Source organism: Ornithodoros turicata, chromosome 7, assembly GCF_037126465.1.
Source record: "Ornithodoros turicata isolate Travis chromosome 7, ASM3712646v1, whole genome shotgun sequence".
Taxonomy (NCBI): Eukaryota; Metazoa; Arthropoda; class Arachnida; order Ixodida; family Argasidae; genus Ornithodoros; species Ornithodoros turicata.
In genome coordinates this window covers 48,172,895-48,196,118 of record NC_088207.1, presented here as the reverse complement: position 1 = coordinate 48,196,118, position 23,224 = coordinate 48,172,895, and the positions used below count along the sequence as shown (strand labels likewise).

The window sequence follows — 23,224 nt, the reverse complement described above, 5'->3', positions numbered from 1 at the left end:
TCAGGGCCCTACCAGAGTAATCCAGAAGAAGTGGGTTCAAGTCATACAGCTGGCTAACATTTTCAGTGACTTCCATCTTTCATCGTTAATTTCTTAGGCAATTTGAGGCTTTGTATGTATTTGTCCTTTCTATGTTGTTCCAGCCTCAGAACATCAGTTTTCTCATGTCGAGTAAGTAACGATGGCGGAGCGAAAGTTGAAGCCGATTTTGCAGCTACAGTTACAAGAGGATATATATACTCACAGAATAAAATTAGAGTACTTTATGAAAAACATTTGTCACGAAATCTCCGCTTCGCCGCTCCAAGCGCCATCCTCCATTTTGGAGAAATTTTAGTGTCATGGCGACCCCCGTGGAAAACGGCAACCAATGAAATGCGCCCAAGTTTGATTTACAGGTGGAGCCTCTTTTTTAGGCTCCTCCTAAGGCCAGACTCCCTTTTAATACAGGGTACTGAGCCCAGTAGCGCCGTTCAATGCACAAACATGCAGGGCCATATATTGAAAGAGAGTCTGGCCATTAATGGGTCATGCCTATAACTGAAGCTCAACCCACTTATTCAGCTTTCTGACCAATGGCGTCTTGAAATATGAGACACTATCAATAAACCTATCACAATTTGTCCCCCTGTCCAACATAGGCAGCGCCATTTTGGGTGACAAGTGGATGGGATGGAATTGAAATGGATACCTCTCGTGATCTACGAAACTGGTGGATTTTTAGTGCAAATTTGATTAATGCCACCTAGGCTGCGCAAGGCACGTCAGGAATTGTCGCCTGCTTCAGTCGTACCGCTGTCTGCAGAACCACCTACTGGTACGCACCCTGTCGTCGGTACGATTATTCAACTTATCTACATGAATAGTTGAATAAAAAAGTCAATAAATGTTCATATCCATAAAATTCAGTAAGTACAGCACAGTGCCATTTTTGTTATGATTTCGTTGTTGTCGCCGTGTTCGCTAGGGCTAACACCGACGTCAAAGCGCATTGTTTTCGGTTAGATACAGTTTGTGAAGCATGACGGCGAGGTTGTGCTGTGGTCACTCAGTGTGAGGTCAACGTAGGTCAATGCTATGGTATGGTATGGTATGGTATAATTTAAATAAAACTTTTCTCTTTCAGCTAGATCCTAGATGATAGCACCTCATCGACGTCGACAATAGATTTCCGCTTCATTTACTTTCACACGACTTCGTACCAAGGAACGAATCAAACGCAGATAAAAACTGCCAGTTTGTATTGAGCTCAGTATTAGAGTAACTGGCACTTACACGGTAATTTGATTTGTTGCGGTTAAAAAAAAGGTACCTGCTGTGAACCATCCAGCAGGCAAGCAGTCTAAGGTCGTCCCACAGCGTTCAGTATTAGTGAGGACAGGGCGCTCGTCGCTTTCGTATAGTCCCCGTGCGACATCTATAGGACCCACTAGTATTCGTGTTAGTGGGTTCTTCACAGTCCTCCACAGTTCGGGAAGAAGTGCTTGTGGTCCCTGGGAAGCGGCGTTCCCTGCACGGGCCCGATGCTCCGCCACAGTGGCGACCTCTATTGCTAGCCTCGTGCCGAGGTGATAAAGTGGGCCCGCGGTTTTCACGTTCACAATGCACCAGGCGCTCTTAGGGCAGCCACCTAGCTCCAATACACCATAACCCATTAACACTGATCTTATTTTTTCAAAGGTTGATTCAATTTACATGAGAGTCCCTGCATGTTCTCGGAAGACGGGGTAGCATTCTGCTCAATGAGCGGAAGTCATCCCCATATCATCGTCATCATGTATTTCTCTCTCTCTCTCTCTCTCTCGGAAGACGTATGTTTTCTCTCTTTCTTCCCATTCCATTTCGAAGCATGTTAACCATGCACCAGGGACGTTGCTGGCAATGAAGGAAACGGATAAATATTAAGCGTTCAACATTGATCAAGATAATTCATTTCATTTATTGAAGACAATTTGTTCGTAACGCTGTCTTGGATGCCGCCATACAGATAGAATGGCATCACAGCGCGTAGTAGAAATGAAAGAAAAATCTCAGTAAGCCAGTTACAAACACATTACCGTGCACAAGTCCCACTGACACACAAAAAAGAAAAAAGCAAAGAAAAAGAAGCACGACATCAAGGACCTAATACATACAAAAACACAAGGATGATGATGCGAAAGATCGTTATCAATGACTTGCACATTTCCACGGTCACAAAATACAAGCACACTGCATTGCACTGCACGTCTTCAAAGTTCATCGAACACTAACACGACCCCATTACTACAATCATTACTAGTATTACCACTCCTTCTTTTCTATTTTCTTTCTTCTTTTTTTCAGGTAGCGAATGTTTACATCACTCAAAATTTTCATCGTTTACTCTTCCACAAATAAATATTCTGCAACTTTTTTGTCAGTTTCTGTGCAAACCCGTTATTGCGCGGAAGTTCCAAAGGAATTAGGGAAGGAGGATATGTTTAATGCTGATAAAAAAAAAAGAAAAAAGAAGTAGAGGGTTAGCCATGATGGAAGGAAAGGTTAGCCCTTGCTATTCCCAAAAGCAAAACAAAAAGGAAGATGAAGCAGCAGAGACACAAAAAATTAAGAAGAAATACAGGACAAGACACCTCCTTCACTAATCGATGTGCAACCCCCTTTCAACCCACTTTCGTTGTGCAACCCAATCGTTGTGCCGCGGAGTTCCAAGAATGGCTGAAACACGGCAAGTACCTGCTGAAGCTGGTGAACTCCCGGTTGAGGTTATACGTGAACGTGAAATGGCTCGGCACTTCCTACGTTCGCGTGCTCACATTCCTCGTCACCCGCTCCTCAGGAAAATTCGATACCGCCCTGAAAGCGACTTCTATAGAATAGCGCAGAGGACACGCCAGACTCTCACTGGCTTCATAGCTAAGGACATTATACCGCCGGAAGCCCCCTGGTCTCTGCCGGTACCGCCGACTTCCGTAAGCCTTCCGAACCTTCTGGAAAGAAAAGATCAGGTCCCCCCCTCAAGTCCTCCGAGCCCATTTTCATGCTCTGGTAGACGATAAGTTTTCTACGTTTACGGCAGCATATACAGATGGCGCATCCCGCAACAAGTCCGCCTCAGCATTCGTCATACCATCCGAAGGCGTAGTGCAAGGACGACGCTTTTCACATCTAACCTCCTCAACAGCTGCGGAACTCTACGCCATCCTTTTCTTTCTACAACACATCGCTGATTTTACCCCGCGGGAATGCGCAGTCTTCACAGACTCCAAACTTCTGCACTTCAAGCTAATGAAAATTCCGGCATACGAGGTCCATCCGCACCCCTAGTCACAGATGTGTTAGTGGCTTACCACACTGTCTACGCAGCAGGCCACACGCTAGTTCTCCAATGGGTTCCAGCCCATTGTGGTGTCGTGGGGAACGAGCAGGCCGATAGCGCCGCAGAAGCAGCACTCCCGTATCGGAAACGGACCAGTATTGTTCTGCTGAGAGGAGACCGCCGTTCCATTCTGCGACGCCTCGTGACACCCCTGGCTTCCCGCCAATGGACAACCGACATTCTCGCCCCATATATGTTGAGCAGAGTAGATCCAACGCTCACTTAACGTGTGCCACGAAACACCTCTCGTCAAGATGCTGCATTACCTAATCCACCTAATGCAACTCGATGTGGCCTTTACAGCTCAGTGGCGTTACCGCTTGAGACAAGTTGACTCTCCCACCTGCTGCCACTGTGGTGCTCTTGAGGATCTGGCGCACATTCTTCTTCATTGCCCCCACTACCAACCTTACCAAACCGCACTCTCCGAGTCTCTTAGTCAGCTGGACTCTCGCCCCTTCTCCCTATCGAAATTGCTTGGTCCCTGGCCCAATCCAGCCCAGCAACGATCTGCGCTCAAAGCTCTTCTGACATTTCTGGACACCATCGGACTTCAATCGTTATTGTGAAGGGGCTCATTATTTTATTCTCCCCATTCCAACCAGCAATTTGGTAGAGTATCGGCTCTGGCGATGAACCTCCCCCCTCTCCATCTCAAAATAAAGTTGTTGTTTTGTTGTTGTGCAACCAGTCATATAGGAGGTGTCAGAGAGTGTCCAAGAGTTTACCTTCCCGAAGGAATAGTTTCAGCGCAGACGTGACCTCAGCGTGCTCTGTAGGGCCACTGTCTCCAAGTAGCAGCGCCAGGGAAAGCTCTCGGTAGCCTAGATGAGCGAGACGGCACCGGAGACTGGACCGGTGACCTTCGTATCGCTGGCAGGCAAGAAGTACGTGTTGCACGTCGGCTTCTACATGACACGTGGGGCAAAGAGGTGATGGAAGTTGGCTAATTTTAAACAGGAGGAGTGGAGTTCGTGCCACAATCAGTCGCAGCCGATGAAACAAGGCATCCTCGATGCGCGGGATGCGGCCAGCTACAGCATGCGTCATTAGCGGGTCAATGGGGGGGGGGGGATATGTTTATTAGAAAAAAAAAAAGAAAGGAAGGTTAGCCAGGCATAGAGCCGGCTTGCTATTCCGAAAAAAAGCGGAATCGAAAAGAAAGGAAGGAGAGCAAGACGAAAAAACGGGGAAAAGAAAAAGAAGGTAAAAGAAGGAAAGAAAGAAAAAGGAAAGAAAGAAAGAAGGAAGTAAACACTAGCACAGCGTTACATGCAGTTAAGGAGTCCTGAGACTCGGGGAAAACCGAGGGGAGCGGCAGTGACAGCCCACTGGTTGGGGTGCAAGACGGGGCCAAGGAGAGCGGCCAACGAAAAGTCATTGAGATGCATATAGCTTGTTGCTGAAAGTGCTGCGTGCTGCATTCCTGGTATATGGTCAATCGTTGTTGACTATAATTGAGTGCACTCTCTGGGGGTCTACTGCATACCCTGTATGTCTTTCGTCTCGTGTTCTTCGTGTCCGTGTAGTCTTTGTCAAATCTTACGTCAAGATGCAACTGTACCAACGAGCCCAAACATCCACTTTAGCCAGATACCTACATAAGCGTGTGTGTTCAGATTAGATGAGTCGATCATCGTGCTGTTCGCATAACGTTATACCGTCTTACAGGTTGGCTGGTCAGTCTTTCATGAACGTGACATATATTATCATGGAGCAAGAATAAACGATGAAGACCCCGCTTATTACGAGCCAGGCAGTGAGTGTTGAGAAAGCGAAGTAGTAGAGGGTCTTGTCACAGTACTTTGGATTTGCGGGATCATCAAAGTTTGGCAGGTAGCTGCCGTAGACCCAGACGCAACCTGCAAGAAACGGAATGCGAAATGACACATGACGTTACCTTGAGAGCAATACAAAAGGGACGTGATTCACCCGTTACGTCCTCTATGCAAGCGATAAGGAAACCGCAGTTTGAGCTTTCCTTCTTAACGTAACGGCACAAGGGTGGAGAAGCTGAAACTTCTAATACCCCTGAGACACAGGCGCGAAAAATGACATTTAAGTGCGTAATGAGTTAAGTCTTAAGGACATTCATGCCGTGCTATACGAAGATATGCAATGACATTCGGCCGAATGACAGTTTCCGCGTAATGAGATAGCCACTACTTATTCGCCCACGAAAGGCGAACCCTCCCTCCCATTGTCTGAGCCCAACGGCAGTTTAAAACTTCTATAAAGCCACTCTGCACTGCACACCTCGCATTTTTTTTATTACACGATTGTAATTATTATTGTCATTACACGAAAACAAGCATTATTTCTTGCAAAATGCCTGGCGTTTTTAGCGACTGCTTTTTTGCATATTTGATTTCAGCGCAGACTGCCACCTGACAGGCAAGATGACAACAGTTTTCCGACGTAGTACGGACCATCGATTATGAAATAAAGCAATTTTTCTCATTTTCTGGGATATTATCGGTATTTTCAATCTCTTTCCGTACCGCACAATTCGGGTCTTTTAGTCAGCTGGACTCTCGCCCCTTCTAGCCCTATCAAAATTGCTTGGTCCCTGGCCAAACCCAGCCAGCCAACGCTCTGCCCTCAAAGCTGTTTTGACCTTCTTGACGTAGGACCATACGTCCATAGACGTCGATCCTTACTATGAAGAGGCTGGGGGGTCCCCGAAATCCACCATTAAGAATAAACGTTTAAGATATTCGCAGGGACCTGGACAACTGCAGTAAGATTGTCGGATTTGTTGATTGCAATCGATTCCCAGGTTGCTACTCTAGGGAATGACATCATTTTGGCCCAAATATCGCGGATGGGCGGGCGGGCCGAGAGAAGCGATTTTGTTGCATCGCCCATAGACTCCAATGTATTGAAAACTTTAATTCGCCAAAAAATCAGTGGATCGCATCAGGCCTTCAAACATGTGTCATTCCCAAGGTAAACTCGAGGAGAACACTCCTGTACTTGTTTCGTGTAGAAATTTAGCAAGGTTTACGGGAACCCTGCGAACAAAAATTCGCCATAGACGTTCTTAAAAAGTGAGTCCGCAGTCACCATCTTGGCAGTGACAGATATGTACGTTGGGACTTTTAGCGGAGAGGTCGCTCTCGGAGCGAAACGAGGCAGTAAATGCAATCTACCGGGGAAGTATTTTGGACTGGAGTATGCCATCTAGCTAACTTTAGATATATGTTCGAATTGTAACTACCGCAAAGTGTGTTCCGGCTTGTGAAGTGTGGTGAAGTGTGACCGCAAGACATCGAGGAGTGCAAAGGAACATCAAGACGACATCGGCGACCCCAACTCGGAGAACTTCCTTGTCCTCAGATAATACTCTTACAAGTTGGTTTATATTTGTAATATCCTCTGTAGCAGCTTGCTTAGAAAGTGTACCAGAGCCTGTGTGGCAACTCAGTTTCAGAAAGTGTATCTGAAGCGCCTGTGTGGCAACTGTTTTAGAGACCGTACTATAGTCGTGTTCAACTTAAGAAAGAAAAGGAATATAGTCCGTCAGTGCTCAAAATATTACTGCGCGGGCAGACAGGATGGCTGCGCACAGAGGCGTCACTCTGCCTCCTCCGCTAGATAATGTAATACATCACACTCACTTTGCTTCCGTATAGGCTGTTAAGACAGACCGCATGACACTACGCGGAGCCCTCCCCCATGGTGGCGCTGCAGTATTTCACCTGGCGCGCTAATGTGTCTCCTTATCTCCAACGGCGTATGTAGATGACGGACTAGATTTCTTTTCCTTCTTAACTTCGACACTGTACTATAGAGTATGTGTGGCAACTCGGTTTATAGAAAGTGTATTAGCGCGTGTACAACAACCCTGTTAGATAAACCCCAGTGCTCCTCGCGTACGCATTACATCCTGGGAGATTACTGGAATGAACCGTCCTTCACGTTTCGTTTTCTGTGACCTTGACCCCTCATAAATAATCGACCGAGAGGGAAGGAACCGAAATAGTTAGGAGATCTTCTCCTCCTCTGTTACCAGCAAGTTCCCATAGTTCAAAGCGGCGCTAGCTATCTGGGATTTTCCTAAGTCGTCTATTTAGAAACTACTAGAGCCTGTGTGGCAACTATTTTAGAAAGTGCAGTAGAGCCTGTGCGACAACGAGAGCTGTTCCTATTAAGCCTGGGTGGCAACGTGAATTAGAAAGTGCATAATATTCCGTGTGATAACGATCTTGAAGTGGCCTACCTGTGAGTTTTTACTTCTTCTTGCATTTCACGATGTAGTGAATTTAGTTTAAGTTTGAGCGTGTGTCGAGTTTCGTGTCACTTGCAAGTCTAGCCGTCCTTCCCCAACGCTCCGACTGTGTCAACAACAACCTGATCACGGAGGCTCCCGTTCTCAGTGTGGACCCCGTGACAATGGTGTCGATGGAGGTCTCCTGCTAGCCGCGTAAGATATATAAAAACGCACCGCCGAAGTATTCCCGCTTAAATAAAAACGCTAAGGAATCCGCGGTTAAGAATATATCGTTAAAAATAAATCGTTTCAGAATCCCCCCAAATCCACCCTACAGTTGCTAGAGTCATGTGGTATGGCCCAAATCAAGGTGAACTGCAAGCAAGGGGCTTAACCTAACCTCACAGGAGCAAACTAGCCTAAACTATCCCAAACTAACCGAAACCAAACTAAACTAACCTAACATAACATGACATAACCCGGCGTAAATTGCAATCAGTCCGCCTCCGTGCTAGATGGCGAGGGGATTTTGAAACAGTTTATTTTTAATGGTGGATTATTAAACGGTGATCTCTAAGCGCGGATAGTAAGCCGTTTTTTTGGGGGGGAGATATATTTTGAACCGTGTATTTTTTAAGCGGATTATTCTTGAATGTTTTGTTCTTAAACGTTTATTCTTAATGGTGGATTTCGGGGACCCCGCAATAAAAATAATGGCTTGGTCGATTGCTAGGATGTTCTTCACTCTTGCGCCGATTATATTACTTCCTTAGAGCACGCGAGAACAGAAAAGTGAAGAAAACTATTTTGGGACGGTGCAGCCAACCCTCTCTGGAAGTGAACGTTAATAGATCGCACGAGTCCGCCTTAATTAAATAACATGTCGACAAAAAAATAAACCGTATATCTCTTAAATGAAACTACCTGGCCACCGAGCACGACGACATACTAAGAAAAACGGCACTGTGCTGTACAAGTTTTTTTTAATCACTGAGCTTTATAGAAAAAAAACATTCTTGCCTTTTTTATTCCAGCTGATAATGTTGTTTAATTTAAAACATCGTATCGGCACCAGCACCGGCGGTTCTACAGGCAGTGGAACAAAAACGGATGGCAGACGACAATTACCGACGTGCCTTGCGTTCTGTGTGGCGCTCATTAAAGCGGTAAATTGCAAGAAGCGTCCATTGCAATCCTATCCAATCCATGAACGGACGGAGGGACTGACTGACTGACTGGCTGACCGACCGACCGACCGATTTATGACAGATTTAACTGGGTAACTCCCCGTGCAATTTGGGCAGAGAATTCGGTTACTAGTTTCTCCACAAAACATCTACGTCATCATTCGCTTTTTTGTTTATTATGCATTCTTTGCAATGATGTAGTGACTACTCTACCTGCTATAAACCATCCGAGGAGGAAACATTGAATGATGTAGCTACAGCATGTTAGGCCGGTGCTAGAAGAGCTCTCGTCATCTCGGGAACTTCGATGCCGCTTGTAGCCACCCAAAATTACATTTACGATTCCAATGCTTCCTCCGGTAACCAGGAAGATGGGGATGAACCTCTGAACGGGACAGTCGTTCAGGTGTAATGCGCCTGAAATGTTCAGTGGGTGTTGTTATCAGCATTTCGCCTTACAATGACTACCTATCGTGTAAACCGTGATAGGTCGGTCTTTCTTTCGACATTGCACAGGAAACAAATGGGAAACGGCCATTGGCAGAAAGCTTGCCAGTCTCGCAACAACGGGCGAGATTGGCTAGGCGAATCTGGCCTCGCTCAAAGGCTATAAGTACTGCTTGGACTTCTCGGCAACTCGGCAGTGACAGCCCTAAATCTTAAATTTCGGTCGTCATCATTCCTTCATCTGTTATCACACCATATCATCCCATCCTGGCTAGTAGTCGTGACGCAGCCCACATACGTGAGGCCAACAACGGCAAGCCGGTTCGTCACCACCACCACCACCACCACCCCCACCACGGGCGAGACTGCCATTTTGTTCGTTTTTTTTTTCTCGGTGTCTCGTACTTTTCCAGCGCGGCTGTGCTGCGTTTTAAAATAATAAAACTAGGTATTAGGTAAATAGAGTACGTACCTATTACAATCCCTGCTATCTGTAGTGCACCAAGTACCAGCGACAGGATTAAGACGATCACTAAAAAAGAAAGAAAAAAAAGAGAAACGAATAAAAACGTTGATGAGCAGTTGGTTGCTCATCAAAAGAAATTCGGCTGGAAAATTCGGCCACTCCAAATTGCCTGGCTATTTGATTCTCTCTTCGTTTCAACAACAACTTTATTTTGACTTGTTTCTCGTTTCTTCGTTTCTTTGCCTTAACAACAAAGCAAAAACTATATCCGTGTCAAGCTTGATGGAAATTGATGCCCTGAGGCTGGAACACAGAGAAAGGACAAACACAGAAAGCCTCAAGTGCGTAAGAACAATGAACGATGAAAGAAGGAAGTCGTTGAAAAGGTTAGCCAGCTGCAGGACTCAAACCTACATCCTCTGGAGTCCAGGGCTCTACCAATTGAGCTAGGATAGTGTTTCCGGTTTTCAACCTTTAATGCAATGATGATACGTACAAGGGTGACGCCAAGAATATACACTGTTTACAGCTTCTAATATCACATAGCCTTACGAAGTGCACAGCGACAACATGGGAGAGCGGCAGAGGGACACAGGACACACGCACACTGAAGATACGACGTATAAGCGTCAATAATCGACGTGGCCTGCTCTCAAAAGATCCAGAAGGGCGAGCTGCTTCGGTGCTACTTGTGTGCTAGTGGGAGCTAGCGGTAGAAAAAATAATAATAATAATAAAAATAAAAAAAAAGAAAGAAAAAGCTTAGCTCAATTGGTAGAGCCTTGGACCGATAATCCAGATGATGTGGGTTCCAGTCCTGCAGCTGGCCAACATTTTCGGTGACTTCCTTCTTTCACCTATATCCGTGTCGTTTTCTTTATATCCCTGACACTAGAACGAAGAAGAAATATAAACATATAAAAAAAGAAGAGTAAATGGCAAGAAATATAAGTACAAGTAAAAGGAACAAGCCTCATCTGTATACCACTCAAATAGTTTTATCCTGACTATGGTGCACGCGCTTCTCAGAAAAATACGACGGAAAATACCCTACAGGGTCACACTAATATGTACGGAACATTTTGAGCCTTTTGAAGGAGTTGCGAGAAAGTGGTAAAATGAAACAAATAACCCTGGGCGTACCAAAAAGGGGGAGAAAGGTGGGCGGGTTCCGGAAAAAAATAGTCGCGAAAAAAAAATGGTCCCGGAGGAAATGGTCCCCAACGGCAAGGGCAGAAAAAATGGTCCCGCGTCCGGAGTTTCTCTTGCTTGCCACATAAGGAAAGTGGAAAGGGAGCGCAGCATGCTGGTTAGTTTACTATCAGATTAATTAGGTTATTGATACGTCCAGGTTAGTTTCAGTTCACCGTTGGCAGTTCCCTGCGCGCGACTTCCCAGTCGCGCGCGGGACCATTTTTTCCGCCTTAGCCGTCGGGACCATTTCTTCCGGGGCCATTTTTCCCTACACCCATGGGGGGGCCGTGACCACTATGGAGCTCCAAGGTCGCTCGGGAAAATAGTGTGCTCTTTAGTCATAGGTCGTAATGATTATTCTCATACGTCACAACAGGAACCTCTGAAGCCCCGAACAGTCCACAATGTCCGCCTCCAGAAAAGGAGGAGGAGGAGGTGATAGTGGTGGTGGTGTGATTTGGGGGTTGCACGCTTGCCCCTCCTGGAAGCACCTTGACCCCCACCTTTTTAGAAATAATCCTGGGAACGCCCAACTCGCTTTAGTAAGACGAGTAACCTTACCTGAACCGCATATGATGGCTGAGAGAGTGGCGACATACTCTTTTGTATTGTCGCTTCCTGACTTCGCATCTCGCATTCTTGCGATCATTGATCCCTCTCTCGTCACTGTAGGATAGGTGAAAAAAAAAGCGCACATTGATTCTGCCATTCTGGAAAGTCATAAATTAGAAATTGTTACGTTGGACACACACCAGCAGTCGGAATGCTTTTTTTACTGTGCACGTAAAACTGTTTTCGGTCAATGCAATTTCGTCTTCGTGCAAAGTATATTTTGGGGGTTACCTATACCCAACCCAACACAACATCCGGTCATTATACTCGTACTGTCGACCCCCGTTTATCCGGGCTAAACTTATCCCGATTCCGCGTTATCCGGACAAAAATCGTGCGGGACAGATTTTATGCATTTTAATTTATCCGGGCATCAACTTTTGGATCCAGACAAGAATTTCCAGGAACAACTATAGGAAAGTACCCAACAACCTGCCTCACTTGTCTGGTCTTGGGTTAGGTTAGAGTCACTGTGCTAAATACATTTTCGCAGGCGGGGGACGACAACCTTATGCGTATAGAGTGAATTACTCCGTACTATGCTTCAACGATTTCCCTTTTTCCCGTTGTACCCATGCGGGGGGATGACCAGATCAGTCGTTTGAAGCTGCAGAGGAAGGAAGGACCTTCAGTCCGAAAATAAGTCAAAATAAGTCCGAATCAGTCAAAAAGTCCGCCAGCAGATTTCGAGTACCTCGATGTGGACGGCTGTGATGAAACGTGTGCCATCATTTCTGATGAAGACGTCGTTGATATTGTCAATTGCGATGACGACGATCGCGAATCACATAACGACACTGAAGAAGCACATGTGGTGATACTCCAAGAGGTCCGAAATGCGCTCAGAGCTGCTGTGTCTTTCTTTTTTTTTAGCAAAACAGTGCTGTTCCTGAAGTTAGTGCTATAACTAAGAGGTTAGGAGGTCTTGGTGCTTTAGTAATCGTGCACATATGAGTATGGGCAGTGTCATATGCATTGCAAAATGAATATGGGCCCCGTGGGCAGCTCAAAATATCGTGTTTCACTTATCCGGATGCCCCGCTGTCTGGACATTTTCGCTGGGATCGGTCAAGTCCGGATAAATGGGGTTCGACGGTACTTCTCATGGTGCGTCTTACTGGCCTAATTAACAGTTTCATCGGAAGAAAACAGTTTTAAAACAGTGTTAAAAATGACTTCTTAGCTAGTAAGTAGCTAATCGAGTAATACGATCGCACATGATATGACACAATGCATTTTTCGCCCAATGTGACGGAGATTGATTCAGCCTGGATTGCACTGTGCTCCAATCAGTTGAGATTGTCGTCATGGTGCTATATACATAGAACCTTGATTGAGGTGTAAAACACACGTCGAGCCATACAAAGGCTCCACGCATAGATCGATTCGAAGAAGGTTTAGGCCATTCATATCAACTGGTGAATCCGAGGTTCTCTTACAGGACATCCTGCTTTCTTGAGTACTTCCTGGCTGGCTTCAAGGTTGGTATGCCGTATGCCAGGCGATGGTATTGAGCTAGTAGAAGAGAGCGACAAAAGAGATTAATGTTTCCACAAACCCAGAGCACAGAAAGAGAAGAGAGAGAGAGAAAAAATAACATTTCCTTCTTTTCTGTCTTTTTTTAAAATTTTTTTTAGCATAGCCCATCGAGATGTCAGGCTGCCAACCGAGGACGTCACGTAACAGTCTTAACAGTTTTTCGGGTCTTATATTCTCGAATTTCTCTTTCATTTCACATCAACGGTCGCTGACGACCGACAAGTGATCGATCCCCAAGACGACAACCATTTACAAATCGCGTCATAAGCCACACACAATTTTTTTTTCATAAGACACACATTTGCAGTGTAGCAGCGGCGGCCGCGGCGGCGACGACGACGACGACTACAACAATAGCTATACGTGCATGATGGGGGTGGGTGGGGGGTGGGGGGGTTATCGGTTATCGAAAGAAGTAAAAAAATAAGAAGGAGGGCGGTCTGCCTGCCGAGACGGGCGACAAAGTGCCACAGAGAGAGAAAAAAGACAAGAAAAGGGGGAAAACGAAAACCGGGACGCACAAAAGACACACGGCACGTAGAAATGATCCGTTCATGACCCTACCTCAGTGAGTGGGATGGAGATGAGACTTACACAAAAGCACGTGACAAGACCATTATAAGCGCTTGTGTAAAGGCTGGTTTACAGCCATCGCCGCACGCGGTCCGCACTAGTCCGCGGTCCGCTACTAGCGTTCGCTACGCCACGCTTCCTTATCCCACCGGGATCGTAGTCTGACGCGATTCGGCGCAGCGCAACGAAACCACTACAGGAAACTTTCACATTTCGTAGCGGGAAAGCAGTCATATCTGGAAAATTTACCCACGTGTGGGGATCCGACTTATCATTGCTCCTTTCGTTGGCGCTGTCATGTTTATGCTACTGTAATTGTAGTACGGTTGGTACCCCCAAAACATGGACACTGCATTGAAGAAGAAAGTCACACGTCTTCCCGGCTTTTCTGCTTGTTTTGCTTGTCGCTATAGTCCATCCGTCGTGTATGATACGGGGTTGTCCACCAACCATGTTAGAAATTCATAGTAAATAACGTAGGCCCCGGAGAGACATGCGGTCGAGGGATTTTTTTCTTCTGCCAGTAACGTTTGCCACATATTGGTAACATTTTTATTTCATTTCGATTGACGGAAAGTTAATTTCTCGAACTGAACTTCGAAATTTCCCAAGGCTACTTAACGTTTTCTTTGCGGAAATGGGATCCCCGTGGTCATTTTACTCAGTATAGCACTTAATCCCACTCGTAATGCAATGGCAATTGCCGAGATAAATTCGACGAAAATCGGTGGAAATGCCCTTGCCTTCGCCTCTTTTTTGAAGGACTGTAGGGATTTCCTTCCCTCGTCATCCTTTCATGTGAACCTTTTTGGAATGGGGTAGGGTCCTGCACTCAACGCAGGGAAACATCCCACATCATCATCATCATCATCCATTCATCTATGTTGTTGTTATTGTTGTTGTTTTTTGACGGCTCGTAGTTTGAGCGCAAAGCTGCGAAGGAAGGACGTTACATTGACAAGCCACACGAGGGGCGAAAGGGTTACAAGCCTTACCCCCGGAACAAACACGCGCGGTGAGAGCGGGAATCAGAGCTATCTTATCAACAATTAATGGAGTCACCCGACGGCTTGTAACCCTTTCCCCGGCCCCAGTCCCGGCGCGGTGGCAATTCGCGTTGCCACCGCACCAAGCTTCTCAGGGCGTCGTCCAACTATTAACTCACCGGCGGTTGCTCGCGATGCGCTGCGCGTCGTTACGCCCCGCTCCGTCGGACTCTAAAACAGCCTTAACACTCTCATTGCTCCCGCTGTCGCAACGCGGTTATGCAGTTACACAAAACATTTCCCACCGATCGCACCACAGGGGTGACACAAACCCGCCAGTGTTGTAACTACCATCAAGCGGGTGCTTTTGGCAAAACTGACATCTAGTCCTGGTCGCACGTCATAGAAAATGTAATTTTGAGGTCATGTGACTTTGTTTACATGTCGTTTTGCCGCTTACCGACATATTTCCGTCGTCATAACGCCAAGAGATGAACGTATTTTGCCAGCGTAAACTATGCGGTGCTTCTTCCGCAACATGGTAGCCCATTTCTCCTTAGTTTGAGTACATCGCATCGGCTCAGTGACTCAACGCGCGGTCGTCATCACATCTTTGGAAGTCGTCAACAGCACGAGGCCTTATGTGCGAAACTGCACGTCCAACTGTGAGATTATCGGATAAAAATGACTACCGTGATCGAAAGACATCCAAAACGTTGCGCAGAAACAACAACCGCATTGTTTACAAACTGTTTGGCCGCCGATCACGGGCGCCGCCATCTTTAAGGTCACGTGAGCCCTGACGTTTGCTGTGACGTGCGACCAGGACCTGTCCAGGATGCATTGCGTTCGCCCAGCACGCTTTCGTCTACGGATGCCTCCCCTTGGGGAGGCATGGATGCCTTGGATGCCTCCGATGCCTCCCCTGTGGATCGCACGCAAGCGATGTCGATTTCAATACGGGCTCTCTTCTAAATTGTCCTCAGGGTTGCCACCTGTCCAGATTTCACCAGTACCATTAAGAAGCGCCAGTTATGGTGCTCGTCGTCCGGGTGAAGGCGTGATCCCGCGCAAAGTCGTCCGAAACAGGCAACGGAAAAGTGAACAGGACAGCCCTGTCGTACATCACCGATAAACCAAGAGAAGTATACAGTACGAAGAGAACCTGGAGGCAATAGAACGGTACGGAGGCGCCTTCGATAGGGGCACTTTCGAGAAATAAAGGGAAAGAGTGTTTCGAGTGTCCCACTTGTGCTGTGGGAGGGCTCGCCTTTCCACGAACCTGTAGTTACCACAGCAACATTTGTTTGGGATTGCGGCGATTATCTAAAGGTGCATGGTGGACGCAATGTCGGATGTGATGCCGTTATCTCAATGATACACGCGAAGGTGGCCGCGTTGATCAAATTATTAGTAATTATTAAATATTCGGGTTTTCGGATATTCTACTATTCGCCAAGTACGAACGACACCTCCCGAAAGTGGGCTTCACCTGACGCGTTCCTGCATGAGGTGAAGCCTGCATTACGGAATTGTCCATGCTGCAGCACACACACAGAAAGATTGTAGTTTAGCTTAAGAACACGTTAGCCCAAGTTTATTGTGCATACTTCGCCTGAGGAAGGGGCGGCGTCCCTCCCGTGTGCAGTTTAGCGGTGACAGTGGGGGACTCTGATTTGATGTCTGGGAAGTGCACTTCAAAAAGTTAACACACATAAATAATGTCTACATCCCAGGAAAAAAAAAAAAAGCTGTCCTAAAGATGTAACCTTTCCAGGGCATGTATTGTAAAGTCCTTCCTATAAAGTGACTCTATCTATTTTACCATATCATCGTCATCATGTATTTCTCTCTCTCTCTCTCTATCTATTTACTGTCTTTGTTACTCAGCTACTCTCTCCTGGAAATAAACTGTCGATCCTGAAAGATATTTTAACAGGTATAAAATGATTGCAGGCGACAGACCGCATCAGAGGAGAACGCAAGATATCATGTATGTAATGCTGAGACACAACAGTGCTTTGAATCTGTAACTTTATAAAATATTTTTGTTCCCACATTATCCCAGAAAATAAAGTGTCTCGCGTTTCAACCAGCCGTTGACTGCTATCCGCGCGGAAAATCGCGGAACTGACAAACAAATGACAAGCCAGTGCCGAGGAATTTTGAATTTGTCGCAGCAGAAAACCGAGGGCCTTAGTGATGACGGAGGCACGATCTGGACACTCTTTCATTTCACATCCGGAGCAGAACGGGGGGGGGGGGGGGATTTATGTTGTCCGATGTTTCAGCGGGGAACCGCACAGCCCGTGCAACTGGCCTGTTTGTTTCAGACGTTTCGGTCCGTGTTTCCCCGCTGCGGCATAAGACACCCATTTCATTTATTTTTGATGAGCGGGCTACGCCCACATCCGTTGGCAGCTGCTGTGTCATGTTGAACGGGAGGGGGGAGGGGGGATATACGTTTATTGAGGAAAGGTCAGCCTGATCGAAGGTCGGCTTGCTATTCCTTGCTAGAACAAAAGTATAGCACGAACGAATAGTTTGCTTCCATTCTGCAATTGCTGATTTCGCATGTGCCTCATAGCTAGTGTCACAGCTCGCGATGTCCGATTGGGAGTTCTCTGGCCAGCTGTGGGTAGTGTTGTCGTCCAGGAGGAGCAAAGCGACGCATCGTTAAACTGGATAACTGGTTTGTTCAGCGTCACTACATTCACACTTAGTGGAACTAATTCACAGTTACAGAAACGACGCCACACTTGCGTCTTAATGAGTCGGCGTCCAGAACTCGACTGACTCAGCAAGGGTTCCCGGGTTATGATATTACAAAAACACACGAGCCAAAAGGACAAGACTAAACAAATCGGCAGGCGCTTTCGGGGAGCGGGCACCCTCGAGATCTATCAGGTGACGTGAAGCATGTGATGCGGTATCGGGTAACCCTGGCAGTTGTCTTGAAGCGTGCTATCCGGTGCACGAAGGTGTAAACTGAAAGTGGAGAAGCAGTCTTCCTGCAGCCCAGGTGCGCAATAGGTCAATATCCCCTTATACGCTGTGGCCTATTGCCTGCGGTTGTGACATTCGTTCCTTTTTCTTTTTTTTGAAGGGGCTTCCGACACTAGTGAGGATGTGGGTATCCGGTTCTTTAATCTTGTTCATACGTACAAGTGACACGCAGTTTGCATTACTCTGTTTTAGTAAGACTCAGCTAACAATGGATGTTGCACATATAAGTTATACATTATTCGTCACTAGCCCACCATGCAGTGTCATGTTCGAAACAGGACAGGAAAACAGTTTGGGACTGCTAAGAGAAATACAGTGTGCTAGTAAGGGCTGAACATTGTGCGGGAAGCAAGAGCGCCGACCGTGTCTGTTGTGTGTTTTCTCATGTCTCCTCGCATACTCTCCTACAACAACAACAACAACAACAATGATGGCGATGAGATGGGGCCCTCTCTTACAATGTTCAGTTTGTGTTTGTTTTCTTCAGTCATAACACAAAAGCAACAGGCAACACAAATATTGTAGTTGTCCAAAAAGCCAGACATCGGCGGGACCACGCACCTCTTGATTATCTGCCAAGTGCTCTAGTTGGCCCAAGCTGGTATCTATACTTTTTGGCGACTGAAAGCAGATGCCAGCGTGACGAAACTGATGGCTAAAATCCAGCCGCTGCCTGCCTTTTTTCTTACAACTGCCGTATTTCTGCTGTTCGTGTTTGAAGGCTTGTGTTTTGTTTATAGTCTGTGTGTGTTCCAACCTCGCAACAGTTACGTTTGCCCTTGCTCACCAGAATTGTAAAAATAGAACTCATACAACATATTTAAATTACTCTCGCGGGTGCTATAAGCAGGACTACGAATTGCGGGACTGCGGCCGAAACTGAAAAGGCAATCGTGACCTGGCTTCGTCATGATGCCAAGGACAACTCTGTGACAACTTCTGCGACACTCTTGTGTTCGCGCAGTCTCTGATATTGTGAACCCGTGAGTGTTTCTCTGTGCCTAACATCTCCCCTTTTCCTTGCCCATTTTTTCCTTTATGCTTTCTTCTGCTTGACCTACTCTGCCTCTTTTCTGTTTTTTTTATTGTTGTTGTTGTTTTTTTTCTGGCTATATTGTTCCACCCACAAACGCGTTTTGCAGTAGCCAGTCCTGACTGGGTCGGGACTAACGCCTCTATATTTTTCTTTCTTATCCAATCCAATCCATCCCAAGGACAGAATTAACCGCAAGAATTCAGTCAACGTGCATGGATGAACCCCGCACAGAGAGCTTTTCAATTGAGCAACCTTGATCACAACTACTTGTAGAACGTACGTTAGTGCCAGATTAGTTAATTGTAGGTAAATGGTTTGTAAACACATGGTATGGTCTGTCGGAGTGGACCGTGTGCTTTGTAATTTTCCTATCGTAGCGGCTTTGTTGAATTTGGGATGTAAATGCATGTATGCATCACATTTTTTAAAGATTCTAAAAGCAAGTTCCCAGCTGAGTATATGTTTGACATGTTATATGGCTTTTATCATTAGCCGTGAGTAGGTGCAAACCATATTCATTTATTTAACAGAACGCCGCAGAGCAGAGTGTGCCTAACACACAACAGTGTGATTTCTATATACAGGGTGTTTCGCACGAGGATGTCACTCAATCCCTAAAAATAGGTTTTGCTTCAGAAAATTATGAAACTACTTGGAATACACCCCATCAGAAATTTTTGCCACAAGATGACGAGACCGGTTACGGTCGTGTGACGTATTAATTAGGCTCTAAAAATTGTCAAGCAAAGGCAGCATTTTTTTCTTCCCGAATTCGGAAGCCTATGGTCGTCGCCAAACGTAAATATCACAGAGCGTGCTTCGTCCCGCAACTGACTTTTGGCTGTCAAATGTTTGTCCAAATCCTGTGAAAAACCCCTAGATTTTGATTGGAATAGCGTGTTATGGCTTTTGAATTCAGGAAGAGAAACGCTGCCTTTGCTTGGCAGTTTTTTTTAGCTCAGTTATCAAATTAGCTTAATTAATGCGTGACACCAATAGACCTCTACCCGAGAAACGTCATCGCGACGTTGGTAATCAGAATGAAGCCGAAACAAATCGTAAGGGGAGGGAGGGGTTCTACGAATGGGCAATTGTTCGCTGCCTCCTATTAAAAGAAGAGTAGGACCGACGGTCTCGTCCCTTTCAGGGACCATCGTAATCCCCTCTAGACCAGGGGGGAACTTGTTCGCCCCTAGTTTCGAGTAGTAGTTCAACTCTACCAAACTGGTGGCGCCGTCGAACACTATGACGTCATTTGTTCACAAACAGGGAGCGGTCTATTCAAACGGTCTCGATCTATACACGAGATTCTCGTGTAAACCTAAACAAGGCCACATCACAGCTTTCGGTGCCACGAAGACTTCCGGTCCTTCCGCGACTAAGGACGCTCGGAACCCGCCATCATGCAGAATGATAGCCTTCACTTTCCTGATTTGTTGAAAATGGGAGGCGTACGCCTCTTTGTGGCGATTTGAATTGCCGTAAAAAGGCGTATACGGTCCTCTCTCTGCTCAAATCAGAAGCGATAACAGTATCAGTCGCCGTTACGGTTGGCGCAGACCGTGTTTGTTGCGAAACCGGATGTCGTGTTGGCAACAAACCGGAAGCGGTGTAGAAGGGCATGTATAGCAAAAGTCTGCATGAGCAGCTATGTATATATTTTTAAGTGAAACCTAGTTTTGAGGAGTTGAGTGACATCCCCCCATGGAATACTCTGTATGTTCATCTTAGTTTTGCTTTATGGTTTTCAGGGCAGTGTGGACGTGCCGCCCATATCCAACGACCAGCGTCCAGTGTTGTTCTTGTACAACGCTTTTGTATCACGTTCATTACTTTCTCATGTAATTTTTGTTTTTGTTTATAATGTCATACATGCTTCGTTCGTCTTGCAGGCAGCGAAGCCGAAAAACAAACAAAAAACACACATAGCTAGATACTAGCTATTTTTAGTCCGTCCAACTCCAACTCCAGACATTTTGTTTGTGTTGTGCCAGCCTTTTATGAGAACGCCTTTAGGAGAATAGGACAATGTCGAGGACTGGGGCAACACTGCAGAGAAACAGAACACGTTTTCTTATTATAGAGTGTCAAAAATAGACGGGCGAAGAGTAACAACGTTCACCACACACTCCAAGCGGAAGATATACGACCACACCCCTCCCGATGATTGCAGAGAACCAACAAAAGGCGGCCAATCCTGCTCCAACCGTCTGCGACATTTTCGCGTAGTATAGCATGTCATGAAGACTCTGAGTCGAAAAGAAAAGTAGTCGCGTAAAATATAAAAGTATCCTTACCCAGAGGTGGTCGGAGCAATCGGCCGCAGTTGAGCCACTCCGAGTTTATACGGAGAACCAGACCAAGTGGAGCCGTTGGCAGCGCGCGCATCAAAGCGTCTGTGGCCTTCTTGGCAGGAGTGCCCTACCCCTACAGGCTAGAAGTACGCGCGCATGCTCTCTTTTTCGGCGGCGGCGGTGGCCCCATTTTTGCATGCATTTTTGGCCATCGGCGGCGGCGGCGGCGGTGTGAATCAGCGTGGCACTCACAGGGGTGGCCTCCAATGTATTGCTTCATCTGACATGAAAAATTTCCTCTTTCTGGCAAATAACGTTACATCGCCTTGGCATATTTCGTACGTACCTTAGTACGCGCACACAGAAGCTCGCTACGAATAGCAAGCCGGCTCTCTGCCTGGCTAACCTTTCCTTTCTTTTATCCTTAATAAACATATCCCCCCCCCCCTCGTTACGAATAAATGTCATTGATCGTATTGCAGAGATAAAACGGGAAGGGCGTGTTGGTTGTAACGTACTGGCTGTATTGAAACATATCTGCTTTTCACAAAAACGCAGAAAACTGCAAAGTTCAAGGTAACTCGTTACTGTAACTAACTTCTTTTTTGTAACTTGTAACTTAACTCGGTACTTTTGCGCCGTAGCAACTTTCAGCGGAACTCGTGTCTTTTTCAGGTAACTTTTCCAAAGTAACTTAAGCTAAGTTCTGAGTTACTTTTAATTCGCTTTTCACTCACGTCTCGTTATTTTCTTGCTTTCGCTCCGCTTTTTTCATGGCATTTTATGCCACAGAGCATGGTATTTAATCAATAATAGTATTCTATTCAAGAAGTAAGGACCGCTGCCATTGAAATGAAGCTGAACCATTGTGCGCCCACAGGGAGCAAGATGCAAAGCGTTCGAATTGTTGGACATAAACGAAAACTATCTAAGCATGCAGCGCTCCTCCGCAGGCAACTCAATGCAGTGGCTTCGCTAGGGTACGCGTCACCCGGTGCGGGGCCTCTTTGCCCCCCCCCCCCAAGTCCCCATTAGCGGATCGCTTTCCGTGCCAGGCGATTCACGACAAATAAACATATCACACCAGAGTTAGAAAATAATAATAATAATAATGTGCCTAGTAGAAGGCTCCTCGTGTTGTTTTTTGCGTCATCATTTCGCAGAGAATGGGAGGAAGCGGTAGTATTGGTGCGGCGGGTCACCCCTTCCGTCGCTTCACCCGGTGCGGACCGCACCCCTCCGCACCCCCCTAGTGACGCCACTGACTCAAGGTCGGACTCAACTGTTCACGCGCCCTGCACTTGTGCAGTGCTATTTTGTGTTCGAAGTAACTTGAAAGTAACTCGTTCGTTTTTAAAGTAACTTCATAACTGCGAGTTACATTTCAGGCCGAAGAACTTCATTATTAACCTAGTTACATTTTTCACACGGTAATTTAACTCAAGAGTCCTTTTTGACGGGTAACTTCTCAATCTATGGAGAAGCGCACTTTTTTTCTTTTCACACACACTCTTAAAAATGAACTTCACCGCACAGCACACTCCTAGCCAACCATTATCTCGAATGATATCGCTATGTGCCCCGATTTGTTGAAAACGGTAGGCGTACGCCTTTTTTGTGACACTTATGCGGTTCATAATTGTCACAAAAATGGCGTACGCCTCCCGTTTTCAACAAATCAGGGCAGATAACGATATCATTCGAGGTGGTGGTTGGCTAGGAGCGTGCTATGCGGTGAAGTTCATTTCTAAGCCTGCAGTTACTGAAACACCCTGTATGTAGTACACTCCCCGTATGAATTACAGGTGTAAACGAACTACCCATCCGTTCACCTTGCATACAACCAGAACGTTTTCTAAAAAGTGGTAAAAAATTCACCGTGTAATGCACAGGTCAGTAATGGGTTGATTCGAAGAGGTTTTAGAACAGTTTTGCATAACGCAAAATGACATCTTGACACGTGACATTATACATTGATTCACACAAACACATAATACCCCAAATCAAAGAGCAGTTTATTAGCATCGCACCCAACAGTCTTGCAACAGGCAACGAGTCTTGCCAATAATCCATTGAGTGTGGTCTTGCTGACGGTGTGGTCGCTCCGAAGCTCTGCTACCTCGTGGATCAACTTGGTCACTTGCGCACGTCGTGCAGCTCGCTTGTGCTTCAGGCGCTCCGTGGTTCCCCTGACGAAACTATCGGTGGCTAATGCAGCGCAGTCAGTCTCGAGTTTCGGCTCCAAAGACATGTTGCGGAAACCCATAAAATATTCGCTCTGTAGGGAAAATACCCGATTGAAGCTACGCTGCT

The 23,224-nt window shown here is 46.3% G+C and overlaps 1 protein-coding gene across 2 annotated transcripts; it reads right to left on the bottom strand.

The window, feature by feature from the left end:
- Positions 1-1,901: 1,901 nt before the first annotated feature.
- LOC135401341 (transmembrane protein 272-like) lies at positions 1,902-21,018 on the bottom strand. 2 transcript variants are annotated; one of them, XM_064633695.1, is made up of 7 exons: positions 20,915-21,018; positions 12,917-12,992; positions 11,427-11,531; positions 10,529-10,562; positions 9,678-9,737; positions 8,972-9,175; positions 1,902-5,220 (listed from the first exon to the last, which is right to left on the bottom strand). In XM_064633695.1, the coding sequence occupies exons 3-7, from the start codon at positions 11,493-11,495 to the stop codon at positions 5,039-5,041; spliced, it is 549 nt and encodes a 182-aa protein (XP_064489765.1). In that variant the 5' UTR covers positions 11,496-11,531; positions 12,917-12,992; positions 20,915-21,018; the 3' UTR covers positions 1,902-5,038. The 2 variants fall into 2 exon arrangements, with proteins under 2 accessions (XP_064489765.1, XP_064489764.1); XM_064633694.1 differs by lacking the exon at positions 10,529-10,562.
- Positions 21,019-23,224: the final 2,206 nt, after the last annotated feature.